This window comes from Ictidomys tridecemlineatus, chromosome 10 (assembly GCF_052094955.1).
Source record: "Ictidomys tridecemlineatus isolate mIctTri1 chromosome 10, mIctTri1.hap1, whole genome shotgun sequence".
Taxonomy (NCBI): domain Eukaryota; kingdom Metazoa; phylum Chordata; class Mammalia; order Rodentia; family Sciuridae; genus Ictidomys; species Ictidomys tridecemlineatus.
The window spans coordinates 4894475-4913205 of NC_135486.1; the positions used below are offsets into that span (position 1 = coordinate 4894475).

Here is an 18731-nt window from a genome sequence, read left to right on the forward strand (position 1 = left end):
GCACTAGGGTTGAACCCAGAGGTGCTTTACCCCTGAGCTACATCCTGAGCCCTTTTACTTTTTATTTTGAAACAGGGTTTCATTAAGTTGCTGAGGCTGGCCTTGAACTTGTGATTCTCCTGCCTTAGACTCTTAATTGATGAAATTATAGGTGGAAGCCAACATGCCTGGCAACTAAGATTCCCTTCTAGAGAAAAAAAGACAAAGGAAACCTAGATATATTTTGGCTGATATTTAACAGTTTGCAAACACAGAGGACAATACACATGACTAGAAAGTAACATATATCATCTCATTTTAAAATAAAACATAAGACCCAGGGAATAATAGACCATGTAGTTTAATCTCTGTGGCTAAAAAGTTACTAGAGCTACTTTTAACAGAAGCAGCCTAAATTTTCATGGAGACTTAGGGGTTTAATAAGATAGTTCAAACTTCAAAAGTATATGTAGTACTACAAATTTATCTGATGTTTCTGAGCTATGACAGCACACAATAAATAAAAAGGTACTGATGTTATTTAGATTTCCATGAGAAACATCAAGAAATGATACATTCATTTAGCCTGTGGATTCAGGGAAAATGAACTAGGTAAAATGATTCATGAACTAAAAAAATAGCTTGCTGTGAGAACTGAATTTCTACATTCAAGGTATAAAATTTCTGTCAAATGCCTACCATATCATCAGGCTAAGGTTACTAAAAAAACATATTCAGGATATCTAATGATACTATTTCATCCCTCAAAAGTATTTAAATTTACTTATTTTTCCATCAGTTACTGCGTTTCTAAACTTTGGTATATAAAAATATATGTAATTCAGTTTTTCCACAAACTTACAAATTACACATTTTTGTTATAAAGTAACAGAAAAATGTCAATAATTTTCATTTTAAGAGGTTAATTTAAATGAATTAATTTTAGAATGTGATATAATTAAAAAATATGTTCTAAAATTTTAATTAAAATAACAAAATTGAACAGTGGGGTGCTTGATAGTTTCATTCAACTTTGCAAACTGGTAACTGATTCACATTGTCAGGTACCTATCAATTTTCAAAGCAAGAAAATTGATTCAGAGAATATTCTGATTCCTATAAACAAAAAAATTCTTATATATTTTACTTCATGAATACAGAATATGTAGGGAACAATAGCTACTCGCTATTACTGAACTAAGAAATTCTAGTTGGTTGAAATTAATGATATGGTCCATCTGGTTTGAAACCCAAAGCAGCATTTCAAAACTATACTGTAAAGTTCTGTTAGGAAGAAATCTATCAATTTTCCAAGTACTTATATAATACTGCATAATAATTGCAGATTTTATGACAATATTTTTTTGCAATATTTTTTAGAAAGCTTCACATAATGTGTGACCATTATGTGAAGCTTTCTAAAAAAATTGTTCTGGTATTACTTTAAAATAATTTATTACTAAACTATCTTCAGTGCAAGATTAGGATGAATGGAATACTCATTAATATGTTCATGTGGTGGTGACAATTATGTGGTGAAATATGGTTAGGCATAAATTTTCCAGGATTCATGTATCTACATCAAATATAAAGATAATATATATTGCATAACACCCATATGAAAACATATGGATGAATATGTGAATAGTACTAGTGATTAGATATGATGTTATTTTTTAGTGATTACAGGTGATGGTAATTTATACAATCAAAATTCACTGATCACACACAAATAGGTCTTATTAATACATGTAAAACATTTGTAAAATTTACATTGAGAGTACTTAGCAAATTTATGGTAGGAACCCATAGTAGGAAAAATAAAGAGTGGGTTATTAATTCAGATATAATTACTTTAATGCTTTTTTCTTTGTTGTTAGTGTTCAAACCCAGGGCTGAAAGCACTATACCACTGAGGTATATCCTTAGCTCTAATGCTTTTTATTTCTTCGCTAGAAATCCTTTCCTTCCTCTTTTCAATTAAATGATCTCAATGGAGTAATAGTAATATTGACAACAGTGCAAAATACTGAAAGCCACAATATGCAAAATATTACCCATCTTAGTTCCAGATTCATCCCTGGAAAAAGGCAGCATGACATAATCAACAAGTTATAATATACATAAGGTTCATGTAAATATTAAATTTTACCTTGAAAACATCAGCAGAGTAAGGAAGAAACCATTGCTATAAAGTATTTAAAAGTTTTTCCAATACTCAACAAGTAGTTTATTTTTTGAAACGATAGCAAAATTAAACTATTAAGATTAAATACATAGGAAAACAAAATATAAATTAGTAAGTTGTGCATTTAATAAACTCAGAATAGAGGAAAATGATTGCTACATTTTGAAACAGAAGTTAGAAATCTGGACAATGTCAGTTTAAGTGAAACATTCTAGAAAGTAATCTAAGAGCTGCCCACTCTTTTTAAATGGAGATCATAAAAAAGACTAAGTAGGAAAAATTGAAGGTGAATTGCTAAGTTTGTTTTGTGTACATATATGTTACACCTGAAGTTATTAGCAGAAGACCAATTATGTTAAAAATGCTTACAAACTTGGAAATGTGCAAGATTGGCAGACCAAAATCTGTATTTATGGCACTGGGACCAACAGTTTACTTTGGCTATCATCCTACCTGAGCTGTAGAAAAGGTCAGGTCTTTCCAGAATATCTCCGTCATGAATGTATGGCTCAATTCTATCATCACCATACAAGTACTGCTCACTCTCATCCATCTGGCGGCTCTCCACCATCTCTAGCCACTGAGAGTTATGCCAGCGAAACTTCTCACTCTGAATTTTCTTAGCCCATTCTTCATCATATTCCTATTGAAAGCAAATATTCAACTATTACTATATTAACTCAATACTTGGTATTCAATAGCAATACTTATATCTCACAAGTAAGGAACTTTTAGAACTGTTTATTTATTTATTGCACTAGGGATTGAACCAGAGTTGCTTAACCACTGAGCCACATCCTCAGCCTTTTAAAATATTTATTTAGAGAGTAGGTCTCGCTGAGGTGTTTAAGGCCTCACTAAATTGCTGAGGCTGGCTTTGAACTCAAATCCTTCTGCCTTAGTCTCCTGAGCCACTAGGATTACAGGCTTGAGTCTCTATGCCCAGCCAAGAATTTTTAGAACCTTCATTTGGGTCAGAAGGCACATTAAAAATACCTGTTCAGAATTATTTTACATAATAGCCAAAGTCTCTTTGGATTAACAATCACTAATGACAATGAGAAGCACTGGAAGAATTTAAAGTTCACAAATTCTTCTTTAAATATTATCTAAATATTGCCAAAATTTAAATAAACAACCAGAATTTTGCTTTCCATGGATTCTTGTGGCTATAATTATTTGTGGCACTAATGACAGGTGGCTAACATGACCTCTTTTGATATATTTTTTAGTCTAGATAATACTATAGGAAGAAAGCACTATTAAAGCACTGCTTCTAACTACTGAAAATAAATACTGCTGAAAATAATTACTACAGAAAATAAATAGCATTGCTGAATTTAATTTTGCTCAACCACAAAATAATGTTGTTTTACTTAAAATTATTTGTCAGGGTCACTGTAGAAAGAATTTTACACTGGATAGAAGGTAATAAATGGCCTCCAATGTCAACTTTCAGCTCTAATATTCTGTGAATGGGTTAAATTGTTGAGTAAATAATGGTAGAAAGGGTATAATAAATGGATATTACGTTAAATAACCAAGTATGTTCTCAGTCATGTTTTCTCTGACTTGGCCATAATTGAAGTGTGTTAGGGAAAGAACAAAGTTGAAAAATAACATGCACAGAGATGTTGTTACAAGCAGTTTCACTGGCTATAGTTTTGGTAGTTCACCTTGTTTTTTCAAAATTTAATATTAAGTGATGCCTAATTACAGAAAACAGTTATTATGGCTGCTTCTAAGTAATTTAGCCTAAATGCAGACTATAGCTCTGAGCCTCTTTAAAATTTATATGACCCCAACAGTATACTTTTTGGTTTCATATTTGACTCTGTGTATGTGGTCAAGTAAAGTTAGCAAAAAAAAAAAAAAAAAAAAGGACACTGTAATATTAGAAATAGCAAGATAATTTACAAGGGTATGATCGTACATACTTACAGTTAAAGCAAAGGATCAACTTATGAATTATACCCAGTGAGGTAAAACACTTAGCTCATAAACAGAGGGCAAAATGGTGTTTGGGAAAGAAACTGCCCATGTTAGTGGGTTTTTTTCCTAAAAGACAAGTAAGTTATAGGTCACCCAAACTCCAAGAATATGCCTTATAATAAGTCCTATTAGATCCATATTAAACATTGGAACTAATTTGAGCTTGTTTCATTTGGTAAGAGGTAAAAAGCTAATTTTTCACCCTGGTAAAAAATATTTAAAATCTGACTAAATTATCTGAATAAAGAGGTATTCAAGGATAACAGAAAAACATAGGATCTGATTGTTTAATTATAATAGTTTCAAGCATATGAATTCCTAGTGAAAAAGGGGGAGTTCAATGAAATGTTTCAAACTATGCTGTCCAAGAAGGAATATACCACAATGAATTCCACACACATATAATTACAATGTACTAATTAAAATAATGATAGGGGGCTGGGGATGGGGCTCAGCAGTAGAGCGATTGCCTAGCCCGTGCAAGGCACTGGGTTCAATCCTCAGCACCACATAAAAATAAATAAATAAAATAAAGATATTGTTTTCCAAATACAACTAAAAAAATATTTAAAAAATAATGCTAGAAGAGAGAGGGGTGGATCATGGGGAGGCAGGAAGGGAGGGAAAGGGAAGGTATGGGGAATGACCAAATTATGTACATGCATGAATATGCATAATTAATCCCACTATTATGTATAATTATAATGTAAGTTAATGAAACAACATTAGGAGTTAAAATTCAGTCAAGTGCCCAAAGCATATAAAATGTGGAACTTGCTATTTCAGTGAGAGTAAAGCTTGCTTCCTAAGAATACCTGTGAAATAATCCTTAAATGACATATTCACAAACTGTAGTTAGCCTTGTAAGTAAGTAATGTTCTCTATGAAGAAAAAAAATTGCTGAGTTGTCATCTTATGCCCTCTTATGAGATTTTAGTAACCTACTTAATGATAACAAAAAATATAACAAATATAAATGTAGAAATAAATAACAAAGATGTCTCTTCACACACGATTCCTTCAGCCTTATCATCCCATGAGCTCAGAGCAATACTTTTATTCGCGAACTTCCACGCACAAGCTCAAGTTTTGTTTTTTCTTTTCTTTTTTTATATTATATACTTAAATTTTTATTTGTTCTTTTTAGTTATACATGACAGTAGAATGTATTTTGACATATTATACAGACATGGAAAATAACTTCCCATTCTTGTGGTGTACATGATGTAGAATTACACTGGTTGTATATTCATATATGAACATAGAGGGTTATGTCTGGTTACAATGTGTGTATGTATGTATGTGTGTAGGTGTGTGTGTGTGTGTATTTTTTTGTTTGTTTTTTTCTTTAAAGAGACTATTTGACAAAAATCCAAATGCACAAACCAAAAACATTCATGAGCATTCCTGGCTAACTTTTGACACTCTCTTGGTAAAGCTGATTTTTTTTAAGGCAGTAAGGTTCGCACAGAACCTAGCATCACAGGTAACGAGACTACCCTTAGCACTCTTCTGAAGTCTTCATCTCTCTCTACATCAGTCTGTGATAGAATTAGCCTACAGAACCAGTACCTCTCTTAGCATTATAAGGCTCAAAAAGCATAGTAGTAATGATGAAGATTGTACTGTTATTTTCTTCTTTAAAATAATTTATTCTGATTTTAAGTATTTTTTACTATAAAACAATAGGTTTAATATCTATGACTAACATAATGATTAACTTATGCATTACTACTTATAGTCTCACAATGAAAACACTATGGTTTTCTCGATTCTTTAAAAAAAAAGAGCAAAACAAAGTTTTTCCTTAGGAAATATGAGATAGAATGTTATTATATACCAAACCGTCATTATCCAGAATATTGAAAATTACATCTTACAAAAAGACCCAACAATATTTATGGAATCTACTACAATGACAAGCAGTGTTTTCATAAGAGGTGGCCTTGAGATTTTGTATGTATGTACTTTTTTTTGTTATAGATCATAGGTTGAAAATTGACCAAAAAAAACCAAAAAAACAAAAAACCTTGAGCAGGTAGTGTCAAGGCCTTAAAAGTTCCCCTATTTTTAAAGTCTTAAAGAATTAAAACATGATTTTTTGAAAATAATATTTGGATTTTCATAATTTCAAAGGGAATATTTTCATCACTGAAATTCAAAAATTACAAAAAATAGAGACTCATCACCATAAATAATGCTATATATCCTACCAGTTTATTTATTTTTGCGGAGGGACTCGGGGGCTGGCACTAGGGATTGAGCCCAGGGGCTTTATGAATGTGGTACAGTCCCAACACTATTTTTTTTTTTTGAGTTAGAGTCTCACTAAGTTTAGGGCCTCACAAGTCTCTGAGACAGGCCTTGAACTTGAGATCCTCTTGTTTATTTCTCCTAAATTGCCAGGATTACAGGTGAGTGCCATCACACTTGGCTTCCCACCAGTTTTATTTTCATTTGTTCTAATTAGTTCCACATGACAGTAGAATGCATTTTGACACATTATACATAAATGGAGCTTAACTTCTCATTTGTCTGGTTGTACATGATGTAGAGCTACACAGGTCATGTAATCGTATGTGCACATAGGTTAATAATGTCCAGTTCATTCTACAGTCATTCCTACCCTCACACCCCCTCCATCCCACCAGTTTTAATGGCATTTTAAATTCCAATATTAATGGCTACTTTTGAAAAATATTTTAAAATGTACAGACTTTAAAATTTAGAGGCTTGGGGCTGGGGATGTGGCTCAAGTGGTAGCGCGCTCGCCTGGGATGCGTGCGGCCTGGGTTCGATCCTCAGCACCACATACAAACAAAGATGTTGTGTCTGCCGAAAACTAAAAAATAAATATTAAAAAATTCTCTCTCACTCTCTCTTTAAAAAAAAATTTAGAGGCTAAAAATGAAACACTTGTAAGATATTGTACTTTGGCCATTAGTTTGTGATAATATAGCCTCAGGTTTCAAACGTTTACCAAACAGAGCATCTTGGAATAAAATATAGGCATTTAGTTAACAAGTATTCATTTAAGTAGTTACACTTTATTCCTTGGAGGTAAGTATTAGAATCAAATGAGACAGCAGGATTTTGCTATATGAAGGTGATCACTCATCTATATGTTTCTGAAAAGGTTTATCAGATTTTTTGAAAATCGAAACTTTAGCTTATGACTACTGAGATCCTATTTAGCAATTGCAGTAAATTAATAGGCTAAGACAGTGGTCTTGATAGTTTAAATTTTAGGAAAAGTTCAAAAGCACATTTTAGGCACTGATATTAAGTCAACTACCACCTACTATTATTGTTCTATTTTTTAAAAAGATAATTTTAAGGCTAAAAATGTGAAAAAGAGAATCTTAAAATATATTTCCCAAGATAAAATGTGTCAACAATTCCACCTCCCCCACCCCTCAAACAACTTTTTTCCTTTTTATTTCTTTCCTCTTCCATTTCAGTGAAAACCAAGTAAAAGCTTAGTCATACTCCAAAGGACCATATTCCAATGCCCTTATCCTATCTTCCACAGCACTCTGGAATTCCCAACAACACAGTTTGGTAGCCCTGGAAAAATCTGTTTCTTTGTATTTCAGAGTCTGGACTTACAAGTATTAATAATATGGCAGGGCATAATATAAAGTGCACTAAATTAGGAATCAGGAGATCTGGTTTCCAGTACTGGCTCTGATACCCACTGGAGTATGCACATTTCTCAAGGTATCTTAATCTCTATTGGCCTGATTCTTCATTTGCACAATGAAACAAATCTAGGACTTAAGCTCTAACATTTTAAGACTAAAAGCCTATACTTAATGTTATGACTTCATAAAGTCACTGAAATTATTATCTCAAATAATTGAAAAATACTGGTATAGTATAGGAGTTTCTTTTTAAAAGTTAAACAGCTACTCAAAAATGAATATCCAGGGTTAAAATGTTCACTGAAGTAAACATAATTAAATAAAGTCAATTCTAGCCCTCCAGCCATGAACAGGTAAAGAAACATGATATATATACACAATGGAATATTACTCAGCCATAAAAAAGAATGACTATAACTTCTGCTGGTATATGGAGACTATCATGCTAAGTGAAATAATCCAATCCCCCAAAACCAAAGGCCAAATGTTTTCTCTGTTACACAAATGCTAACACACAATGATGGTGGAGGGGGCATATAGAAAATTTTAGTGGATTAGACAAAGGGGAATGAAGGGAAGGGAGAGGGGAGGGAACAGGAAAGACAGTAGAATGAATCGGACAAAACTTTCCTATTTTCATACATGAATGTACCACCAGTGAAATTCCACATCATATACAATCACAAAAATGGGATACTAATTAGAATGTTATACTTCATGTATATATAATATGTCAAAATACACTCTATTATCATGTACATCAAAAAAGAATAAATAAAAAAAGATTTAAAAAAATCAATTGTAACACTTTCTCCCAATCTCTACTCCCCTGGTAATGCCCACTACCCACCCTCTTTATCAGGCAGTGACTATGAGAACTCAGAGAAAGCATTTCAGTCACCTCTAAGATGCCACCATCTTAGATCTAACAAGCTTTTGTGGCAATATTCTAGGGATATAGTTGGTTCACTTCTTTTTATGAGGATTATACTTTGTGTCCTGGCTTTGAGCCTTGACTTTATCCTGTATTTAGAAGACAAAATGTCTTGTATTCTCTTCTCAGCTTCTGACAGTATGATCTTAAGCACTCGGTTTCCAGAAATTCTAAAGTGTCACAAAAGACTTATGGTTTGATTTTACATGGAATGTGCCATCCTTTTTGAAGTCCTACATCATTTTGTTTACTACTTAACCAGTAAAACATTATGAAACCTTAACCAGCCTATTATCAGAGTCTGTTCACTATCAGGAAAACTCTTTTGTCACTGGCTTCCGTCACACCTTGTATCTGATTAACACACTATAGGATAACATAGGGCCACATAGATCTGCTTTGTGTTCTAACATAACTGATGGAAAACAGATTTTCCTTTCTCCTTTAATGTGGCAGCCCCTTAATTGAGACTGTAATATGGTTTATTTAATACAATTTTTCATACTAAATTAAAGCAGGTCTAGAGTAATTTAGCTATTCATTATAATTAAGGCAGCAGCTATTAAAAAGATGCTTTTATGTCTTAGAAAAACATTTCTCTGAATGATACACATATACACAAATTAAACACACACATAATAAAGTTACTGACTTTTATGCACATACTCTCTGAACTGTCCCAAGTGTCACCTCTAGACTTGGCCATGGCATTTTCTAATCAGATCTCTAAGTACAATTATATCCTAAAACAATCTCTACTTAAAATACTGAGGAGGCTAACCTGTACAATATCTTTTTAAATATGCCAAGTCAGGCCTAAAAGTAAAAGGCAGAACTAAATGAAATTTATTTAAGAAATGATGATTTTTCTCTTTCATACTATGCTTGGGTTCTTTTAAGTCCAACTGTTGCCAATTAAAGAAAAAAAATAAAGCAATATGCATAAGAAACAGGCAAGGAATACACACACACATTCGTGTAAATAAAAATTTTTGTGTATTTAAATTCCAACAAGCTGGAAAAATATCCTGAATTTCTGTCTTTTTGTTTATGCAATATAAAATAAACTATAAAACAGGGCTAACAAAACTTATTAAATCCAATTTGTATGAAATTAAAAAAATAAAAACATCAAACTCACATTGAAAAATTAAAATTTACTAAGCCTGAAAAATAAGCAAGAAGTGAACCAGGTGAACCAGGGTCTTGAACCTTATAGGAGCATACCAGCAGAAAGGCAAAGCCATGTCATTATTTTGTCCATCTCTAACTATTTTTCTATAACTACATATTGCCCATCTATAACTGTTTCTTATAGTTATAACTGGACAGAATTCCTTTATTTTATTTGTTTATTTTTATGTGGTGCAAAGGGTCGAACCCAGTGCCTCACTCATGCAAGTTCTCTGCCACTGAGTTACTGCCCCAGCCCAGCAATGTTATTTTTGCTGGTTTTTCTGGAAGAATGTGGGATATTTCCATGGCCTGGTGCCCTTCTATTAGCTCTACTGGACTTCACTTCTGAGAAAATGAACCATGAGTATGATTTAGTGCAGCAGCACAGCAGGCGTGCCACATTACATGAATCATCCACGTGTGATATCTTTAAACACTCCCAGTTTAATAAGTCTGGTTTTTCTATGTAAATGTTTCAGACTAAGGTTTTCCTCAGTGTGAAATGATCTGTGATTATGTGGCAAGACATCAAATAGTTACTTTGTAAATCCAGTTTAGAGATTCATAGATTAAGTGAACTAAATCGTCCAATTTACTTGTTCCAATTTTTTTTGTACTCACTCAAAAGTGATAAAACAGCAGAGAGCCATAATGCACATAGCTTGTGGTTATATCATGAAAATAATAAAACATAAACAAAATTTTCTTTGTAACTTTAGATTTTAATGCTAAGATCTACAAGTTCCTTCGAGGAGGGTAGGGTCAGCAAAGTAAAATGAAGACTAAAAATGCTCATTGGATTTAGAAAAATGAAGGTCAGGGTTACTTTGTTGAGTACCATTTTCATACAGCAGAGGAGACAGAAGAAAGCAGGCAGGTTGTGTGCAGCAATATACACTACAGATTAAAAAAAATCTTTTAAAAAATACATAGAATCTGGCACATCCCTGGTATAAGGCCCAAGACCAGCAGAGGACTGTTGGAGCAGCATAATTTCTCAATAAGAGGCTGTAGGGTCAGCATGTTTCTACCCCAAGACTTAGATTATCCTCTGTTCATATCTATCTAGTCATGTATACTTTAAAAATCTCCCAAATTGCTGGGTGTGATAGGGGCACTCCTTCAATCCCAGAAACTCGGGAGGCTGAGGCAGAGGATTGCAAATTCAAAGCCAGCCTCAGAAACTCAGTGAGGCCCTAGGTAAGGGCTGGGGATGTGGCTCAGTGGTTGAGTGCCCCTGGGTTCAATCCCTGGAACCAAAAGTAAAAAAAAAAAAAAAAAAAAAAGAAAAAGAAAAATCCAAAGTCATGAATAACATGAAGATTTTTTATATTTCCCATCATTTCAAAGCAATTGCAACTTACAAAGCAAGTGTATGCATATAACAAAAATTAGCTTATTTTTAAAAAAAGTTAGTCTGAACTGTTTAAAAACCTTAAGTTAAACTTAAATTTTTTTCAAACTGAAAAAAATAGTTAACACAAAATTTGATTTATTTAAGAGATTTAATGGCAAGCTATAAAAATTATTAGTTTTAACAGAAGTTATTAAATTTCCTGATCTTAAAGAATAATTTCTCAAAAAAACAAAAACAAAAAACCCTCAAAACTCAAGTGATTCCAAGATGACATGTAGATTAGGCTTAAACTCTGAACTTGTATAAAGCCTCGTTAAGTAAGAAGACTATAATTAGAAGTTGAAGCCAACAGGCTTAATGTTTTAAAAGAAAATTTAGTATCAGAATTTTCTGAACCTTACCAAAATACAAAATTGTGTTAACATTGAATGCATAGTTCAAATTAGGTGTATAATGTCTTTTCCTGCCTAAAATGAAGACAAATGTACACGAGTAGAGAATAATTACTTACCGCTATAATGTCTAGAGTATTATCACAGACCTTTCGGATTTCATTATTTTTATCATGCATCAGGTCTATGAGATATGCTGGAGCCTCTGAATAAAAATGGTTAAAGATATAAACTGCATTTGAGATCATGACTCTTTAGTAATATTAGAAATCCCCCATTTCTTCTAAGTTTAAATGCTTAATTGAAATTTAACTTCAAATTTTAAAATCATTAGTTCACTTTAATATTTCATTTGTTAAGCACTAGAGTTGTGTAGCTATAAATGCTTTCTTGATCTGAGTGATTTCACACAAAAATGAACGAGAGCCAAAATCATTCCAAAAAAAAAAAAAAAACCAGTGTATATTACGGTATTGCTAAAAAAAAAAAAAATGAACAACAGAAAATAATTATAGTCAAATCCCGTCTATGGTTGTTATAAGAAGGGGAAAAGAAAGAGAAAACATGGTAAGGCATTTTCATGTAAGAGAAAGACAGAACCTGTCATTTTGAAAGAGATAAGAATTTAAGAAAATATTAAAATATATATGAACAAACAACATAAATCAGAACTACAAAACCCAGAGAAAAAACTAGGAAAGAAACAAAAATAAAAGTAAAAATTATTATAGGTATAATAACTAAATTTAAATAACACAAGATACAACAGATAAAATCCTAAAAGAAATGAGGTAAAAAGGAAGTAAATTTATAAAATCAAAACATAAATAAAGAAAAAAAAAGATTGGAAAATCACAGATTTTAAAGATAGGCCATGAAGAGTCAATATAATAGAAATCTCAAGAAAACCAAGGCAACGGCACGAAACCAGTAACTAAAAATTACCATTCAAGAAAAATTTTATGAGGGGCTGGGGTTGTGGCTCAGTGGTAGAGCACTTGCCTAGCACTTGCCTAGGCCCTGGGTTCGATCCTCAGCACCACATTAAAATGAATAAATAAAAGTATTGTGTCAACTACAACTAAAAAAATACTTATTAAAAAAAAAAGAAAAATTTTCTGAAAAAAAACCTTAAAACTACAAACAGGAAAAGTACATTTGTACACTCAGAAAAATCAATCAAGGATGATAAACAAATTCAAATTTAGTAAAAACAAAAACAAAAAACAACAAAAAGACCTTGATGTTAAAGAAAATAAACATTCTTCTGGTCTTCTTAGAAAAAAAAAAAAGAAACAAGTTATTTCTAAAGGGAAAGGAAATTAAATTACCAGAAGACTTTAGGGTAGATAATTATAATTAGACTGATTAGACTTCTCCTTGGTAGCAATGTAGGCCAGTAGACAGGTGGGAAAGTCCTTTAAGTTATGCCTTTAAGTTGTGAGGGAAATGACTGTCAACCTAGAGTTCCATATTCTGCTACATTATTATTTAAGAGGACAAATTAGTTATCTTATATAGTTAGATTTTATTATTCATAGGTAACATTCACCATAAAAATTCTTCATTTAAAAGGAATGAATTATTTAAAAAAAATTTTTTTTTTTAAGGAGAGAGAGCAAGCGAGAGAGAGGGAGGGAGGGAGGGAGGATCTTTTTTGTAGATGGACACAACACAATGCCTTTATTTTTATGTGGTGCTGAGAATTGAACCCGGATCTCGCCCGTGCTGAGGGGAGCGCTCTACCGCTGAGCCACAATCCCAGTCTGGAATGAATTCTTTTTAACACATTCTTTCTTCAAAATGTTTAAATATATTGGACCCACTGGGGAAATCACAATAAAAAGCATGATAAACAAATTCAAATAAATATTTTGTTTAATGGTGAAATTAAATATTTTCATAATATTTAGTATGTGACAAGTTGCAACAAGATATACTTGTCACTGACATCAATAAAAAACTTGGTTTCTGAACACCAAAACATTTCTGAGTTCATTATTTTGATGGAAGCACTTCAGCAATACTTATTTAATCTTAAAACATGGATGAAAGCATCAGATTGAAGTAGTATTCCTTGAGGCTTTTGTAAAAATTTAATTCTGCCAGTCTTTAATTGCCAATTTACACTGTTTTCAACATTTTGTATTCTTTGGGATAACTATTTTAAAAGTACAGACCCCAAATATATTGGTATTAAATAAAAATTGAAGTTAGAATGAAGAACAGTCAAACAGAAGCTCTCTTAATACTGTGAGTTTGGCTACTAAGGTTCTGAGTAGGTAGCAAAGGCTGAAACACTTGCTGTATATATGAGGCACTTGGTAGGTATCTTAAATACTTCATTCTTTAAAAATCCTATGAAATGAAGTGCAAACAGAACTGTCTTTCAAAGAAGTCACCTAGGAAAGCTATGCTTTCATTTGACTGTTTTCTGTAGTGCCTTCTGTAGTTACATGTTTTAAATACCCTCTATACATAAAATAGCCTTCTAGAGGCTCTAATCCTCTAGAAGGAGCACATACATACAGGTTCTGAAAAGACCCTATTGCAAGAAAGTCTGTTAAACTCTATTTTGCAAGCCTATTCAAAACCCTATTTTTCATTAAACAACTGTTAATACTTAAGGAATGTTTCACGGAATACAGCTAGGGAAAAGTTTATTACTTTCAATGATTTTAATTTTATTCAAAAAGTGTATTTTTTTAGTTGTCAATGGATCTTTATTTTATTTATTTATTTGCAGTGCTGAGAATCAAACCCAGTGCCTCATGCATACTAGGCAAGCACTCTAACGCTGAGCCCGAGCCCCAGCCCCAGCCTTCTAATGTGGCTTTTAAGGCAAACCAGTATTTGTTTTTAGATAGCCCTCATCAAAATGAAGATTTCTTGGAAGGAGACCCTCATCATTATACAAAATTACATATAAGAGGAAGTGAAGGGAAAGGAAAAAAAAACAAGGGAGAGAAATGAATTACAGTAGATGGGGTAGAGAGAGAAGAGAAGAGGGGAGGGGAGGGGAGGGGGGATAGCAGAGGATAGGAAAGGCAGCAGAATACAACAGACACTAGTATGGCAGTATGTAAAAACGTGGATGTATAACCCATGTGATTCTGCAATCTGTATACAGGTTAAAAATGGGAGTTCATAACCCACTTGAATCAAATGTATGAAATATGATATGTCAAGAGCTATGTAATGTTTTGAACATCTAATAATAAAAAAAAGAAAGAAAAAAAATGAAGATTTCTTCAGTTAGACTTGTTATTCCCCAGACTGAACTTCTGGAGCCTTTATATGCTTCCAAAAGTTAATTTTTCCCCTCAAAAGCAAGGTAATTTTCCTCTAAAGGTGATATCTAAAGTGTACATCATTAGATTTGAATGTAGCACAGAGGAGTTTCAAAATGCTTTGAGTAATGGTAGCATCATTTAAAACTAAAAAATCTCTTAAGGTATTATTTTAAAGGACATTAACCAATTAGATACCAGCATTCATTGACCATACAAGTTTTTACCACATATCAAGTACTGTGTTAACTTTTGCGTACAGATAAAGATAAGATAAAGACAGTACTTGAGCTTGAGGACCTCAAAACTTTTGGGAGAGATAAGCATATAAACAGATGATTGAAAGTACTTTTAAGCGGTTAAAAAATTTTCTTTTTTCTTTTTTTCTTTACAATTCTTAATACACCTTTATACCACAATTTATCTTTTGCTATGTACATAATATGAATATACCATAGTGAATTTCACCCATATATGTATAAAACACCAATTTTATAAAACAATAAGACTAGTGAAGGAAAGGAAACAGGGGGAGGGAGGAGGAAGGGAAAAGTACTGGGGACTGAAGTAGAGTGAATTACATTCTACACATGTACAATTATGTCAAAATGGACACCACTATGATGTTTAACTATAATGCACTAATAAAAGCATGAAATTGCTAAAAGAGAAAAAAACCCCAAAAAATAAAAAATAAAAAAAGAGGTAAAGAAAGAAAGAAAGAAAGAAAGAAAGAAAGAAAGAAAGAAAGAATGAACGAATGAACGAACTACTGGGAATACGAAAGGCATAGGATTTAGAAAGGCTTAATTAACTAAGAAGATGGTATATAAAACTTTGATGGGTAAGAGACATGGGTGAAAAAAAGGGAGAGAATGCATTTGAAGTTGACAAATATACAAAAAAGCAGTAAATTATAAGGTAGGTCATATCTGATGATCAGAAATTTGATGTACTGAAAGAAAATCTCAGACTTAATTATATATACTCAGGTGTCTCATATACCCATGTCTTTATGACACTGAACATACTGGATTATTGTTTTATATTTACTTATCTTTTCAACCAGGACTGATTTCATAAATCAGGATGTGTTTGATGGTCAATGCTTATGTAGAATATATGATTAATTATGTATAGTAACAGAGACAATAGACAGTAACATTTCCAGCATGACATGCTGTGTGGATGACACTGTTATTATTCACAATGAATACAGAAGGCAGGACTGTTTTTGCTCCACATAGAAGGATGGTGACTGTATAGAGTACCCTTTGGCTGCAGTAATGTTTAACTACCATTTACTGAGTACCTCTGGGACTGGGAACTATAATAGGCACCTTAAATCCATTAATAGTTACAACAAACCCACAAAGTAGGAAGTCTTTTTATTTACTACCACAGTCATTTTCTTGATGTTAGAATGTATGCTAAGGAAGTCATCTAACTTTTTTAGGTCCCACATTTAGTAAATGGCAAAAGATTATTAAAAATTAGGACTGCATGAGGGTGGAGGATGCAGCTCAGTGGTAAAGCACTGGCCTCACATGTGCAAGGCTCTGATCACCAGCACAGAAACATAATGAAAACATAGGCACACAATGCTCTTAGGATACACCAGGCCAAGGCCCTTTTAGGTAAGGACATCCAGACAGCAGTTAGCAACAAATGTCTGAGGCCCGAGACGTTTTGCAGATATTAAATACTTAACATACAGTTGGGTAGTTAAAGTCCTGACAACAGACATGTTTTCCAGTGTACAGAAAATAAAGTTACTGGAAGGACGGTCCTTTGAACCTGTGATAGTTAAGTGATATTAGTAGAGAAGGAAATTCTGACATGTTCAAGTTTCTTAGTAATCAAAACCTGACAAGTTAAATAAAATTGGTCTCATTATATTCTATTTATATAGAATATAATATAGAGGTAGAGAATTCTTCATCTGAAATGGTTAGAGTGTTTAAATTTAAATTTACTTAGATTTTAGAATATTTGCTTATATGTAATAGGTTATCCTGGGAATTGGACATAAGTCTGAACAAGAAACACATTTATGTGCCATACACACCCTATGTACATACCATGAAGGCTATTTAGTACATATATACAATATTTAATACACTTGTGCTTTGAATGAGAATGCTACATGACATGAAAATTTCCACTTGTGGTGTTCATGCTGGCATTCAGAAAGCTTCTGATTCTAGAGCATTTCTATTTCAGATTAGTCATGTTCAACCTGTATTGATTTAGGGTGAAGAGTACCATGGAAAATAGTGTATCTTCTAAATTTATTGTAAAGCGTGGTATTTTCTGTAGCATTTTAATATTTACATAAAGAACAACAAGAAAGAAGCATGTTTTTGATGATGTGAGATACATCCTCTAACACTAAAAGGATACGTGTCTCCTTGATTATGACGTCTCTTGTGGCTTGGTGGAAAACCATCTGGTAGAAGACATAGATTATCTGACACACAAACTCATCATCTTCTTGTTGAGCTAGAAGGAAACAAAATTTCATAAAAAAATAATGTTTACATACCAAACTGAGAATTACTGGGAATAACAGAGAGATAAACTCACTGTTTATGGCAAGTATGTAAGTAAAGGACAACAGTTTAAAATACTTATAATACATAGGTGACACATATCATCTATGTCTCTGGTGTTTCTTCTAAAATACCATGATCAGTGGAGAAATTTTATGACAGTATATTTATAGTAGCTTTAAGAAATTTGGTTATGATTAAATTAAGTAGGTTAATTATTTTTAAAATACAAAGAAAAATATGAAGATTTTGAAAAACAGAAGTTACATCAATTCGGAGGTTTAATCAGACTACTGGAGATAGTTCATCTGAAAAGATCAGGTAGCACTAAATAGGAACTGAGGGACAAGACTGATGGAAAAGAATAGAAACAGTGCTTCCCTGTCATCTTCACTGTATTTTGCCAATATACATGACAAAAACCAGTCTAAATTAACTTCTGTGCTCCTAACGTGAAATGGCAACACTTACCACCACTTGCTTTGTTTCTTACTATTCTTCACAAGAATTCTTCAAACAATTTAATTTGTGAAATAAGCCCATTTGCATTTTGCCTTTATAATACTGACTTCACATGAGAAAAACAATTCATTAAAAAAACCCCTACATCTTCTGAATTCTAAGTTTTGGGCAGGGTAGAAACTGGACTATTATAAAAAGATACTTCTTTTGTTGAATAATGTTCACAAAATTAAACTTTACACATTGGCATGAAATGAGTACTTTAGTTTCAATCTCATTATAATCATAAAAAGTTATATAACAATAAAAGCTAATTAATAAATGTTTAATATTACATAAAATAATTTGACAGAATGGCTGATGTTCATTGATGTTTAAAAATAAAATCTAATTTTAACTACTAGTTATTAAATTTGATTTACTAATACTGTAGTTTGCCATAAACCTTGCCAATAGTTCAATGATATGCTAGAAAGAGATTTCTTGGTTAACATAGTATCTAATTAGTTGTGTGGAGTAAACTGTGGGCCCCTTAAATTCCAGTCTGCCCCAAATGACCTCCATCATGAACTTCCTAAAACAAAATGAACCTCCATCATGAACTTCCTAAAACAAAATGAACTGAAATTCTCACTGTTAATTACTCCCCTTCATCTACAACATCCATTCACTGAACTCCAAAGGTTTTTTTAAATTGGGAAAATCCATATATTTATTTAAAAAGAATATTATATAGCTCCTACCTGTGATAATCTCACAGTGGAT

The 18731-nt window shown here is 32.5% G+C and overlaps 1 protein-coding gene across 3 annotated transcripts in view; it reads right to left on the minus strand.

The window, feature by feature from the left end:
- Positions 1-18731, minus strand: part of Kifap3 (kinesin associated protein 3) — a 134748-nt gene that overhangs the window by 32560 nt on the left and 83457 nt on the right. For all 3 annotated transcript variants that reach the window (XM_078022284.1, XM_078022285.1, XM_078022286.1), the window contains exons 16-18: positions 17356-17454; positions 11782-11867; positions 2621-2810 (exon numbers count right to left, since the gene is read on the minus strand). In XM_078022284.1, coding sequence (XP_077878410.1) covers positions 2621-2810; positions 11782-11867; positions 17356-17454 — 375 coding nt within the window. The remainder of the gene's footprint in view (positions 1-2620; positions 2811-11781; positions 11868-17355; positions 17455-18731) is intronic.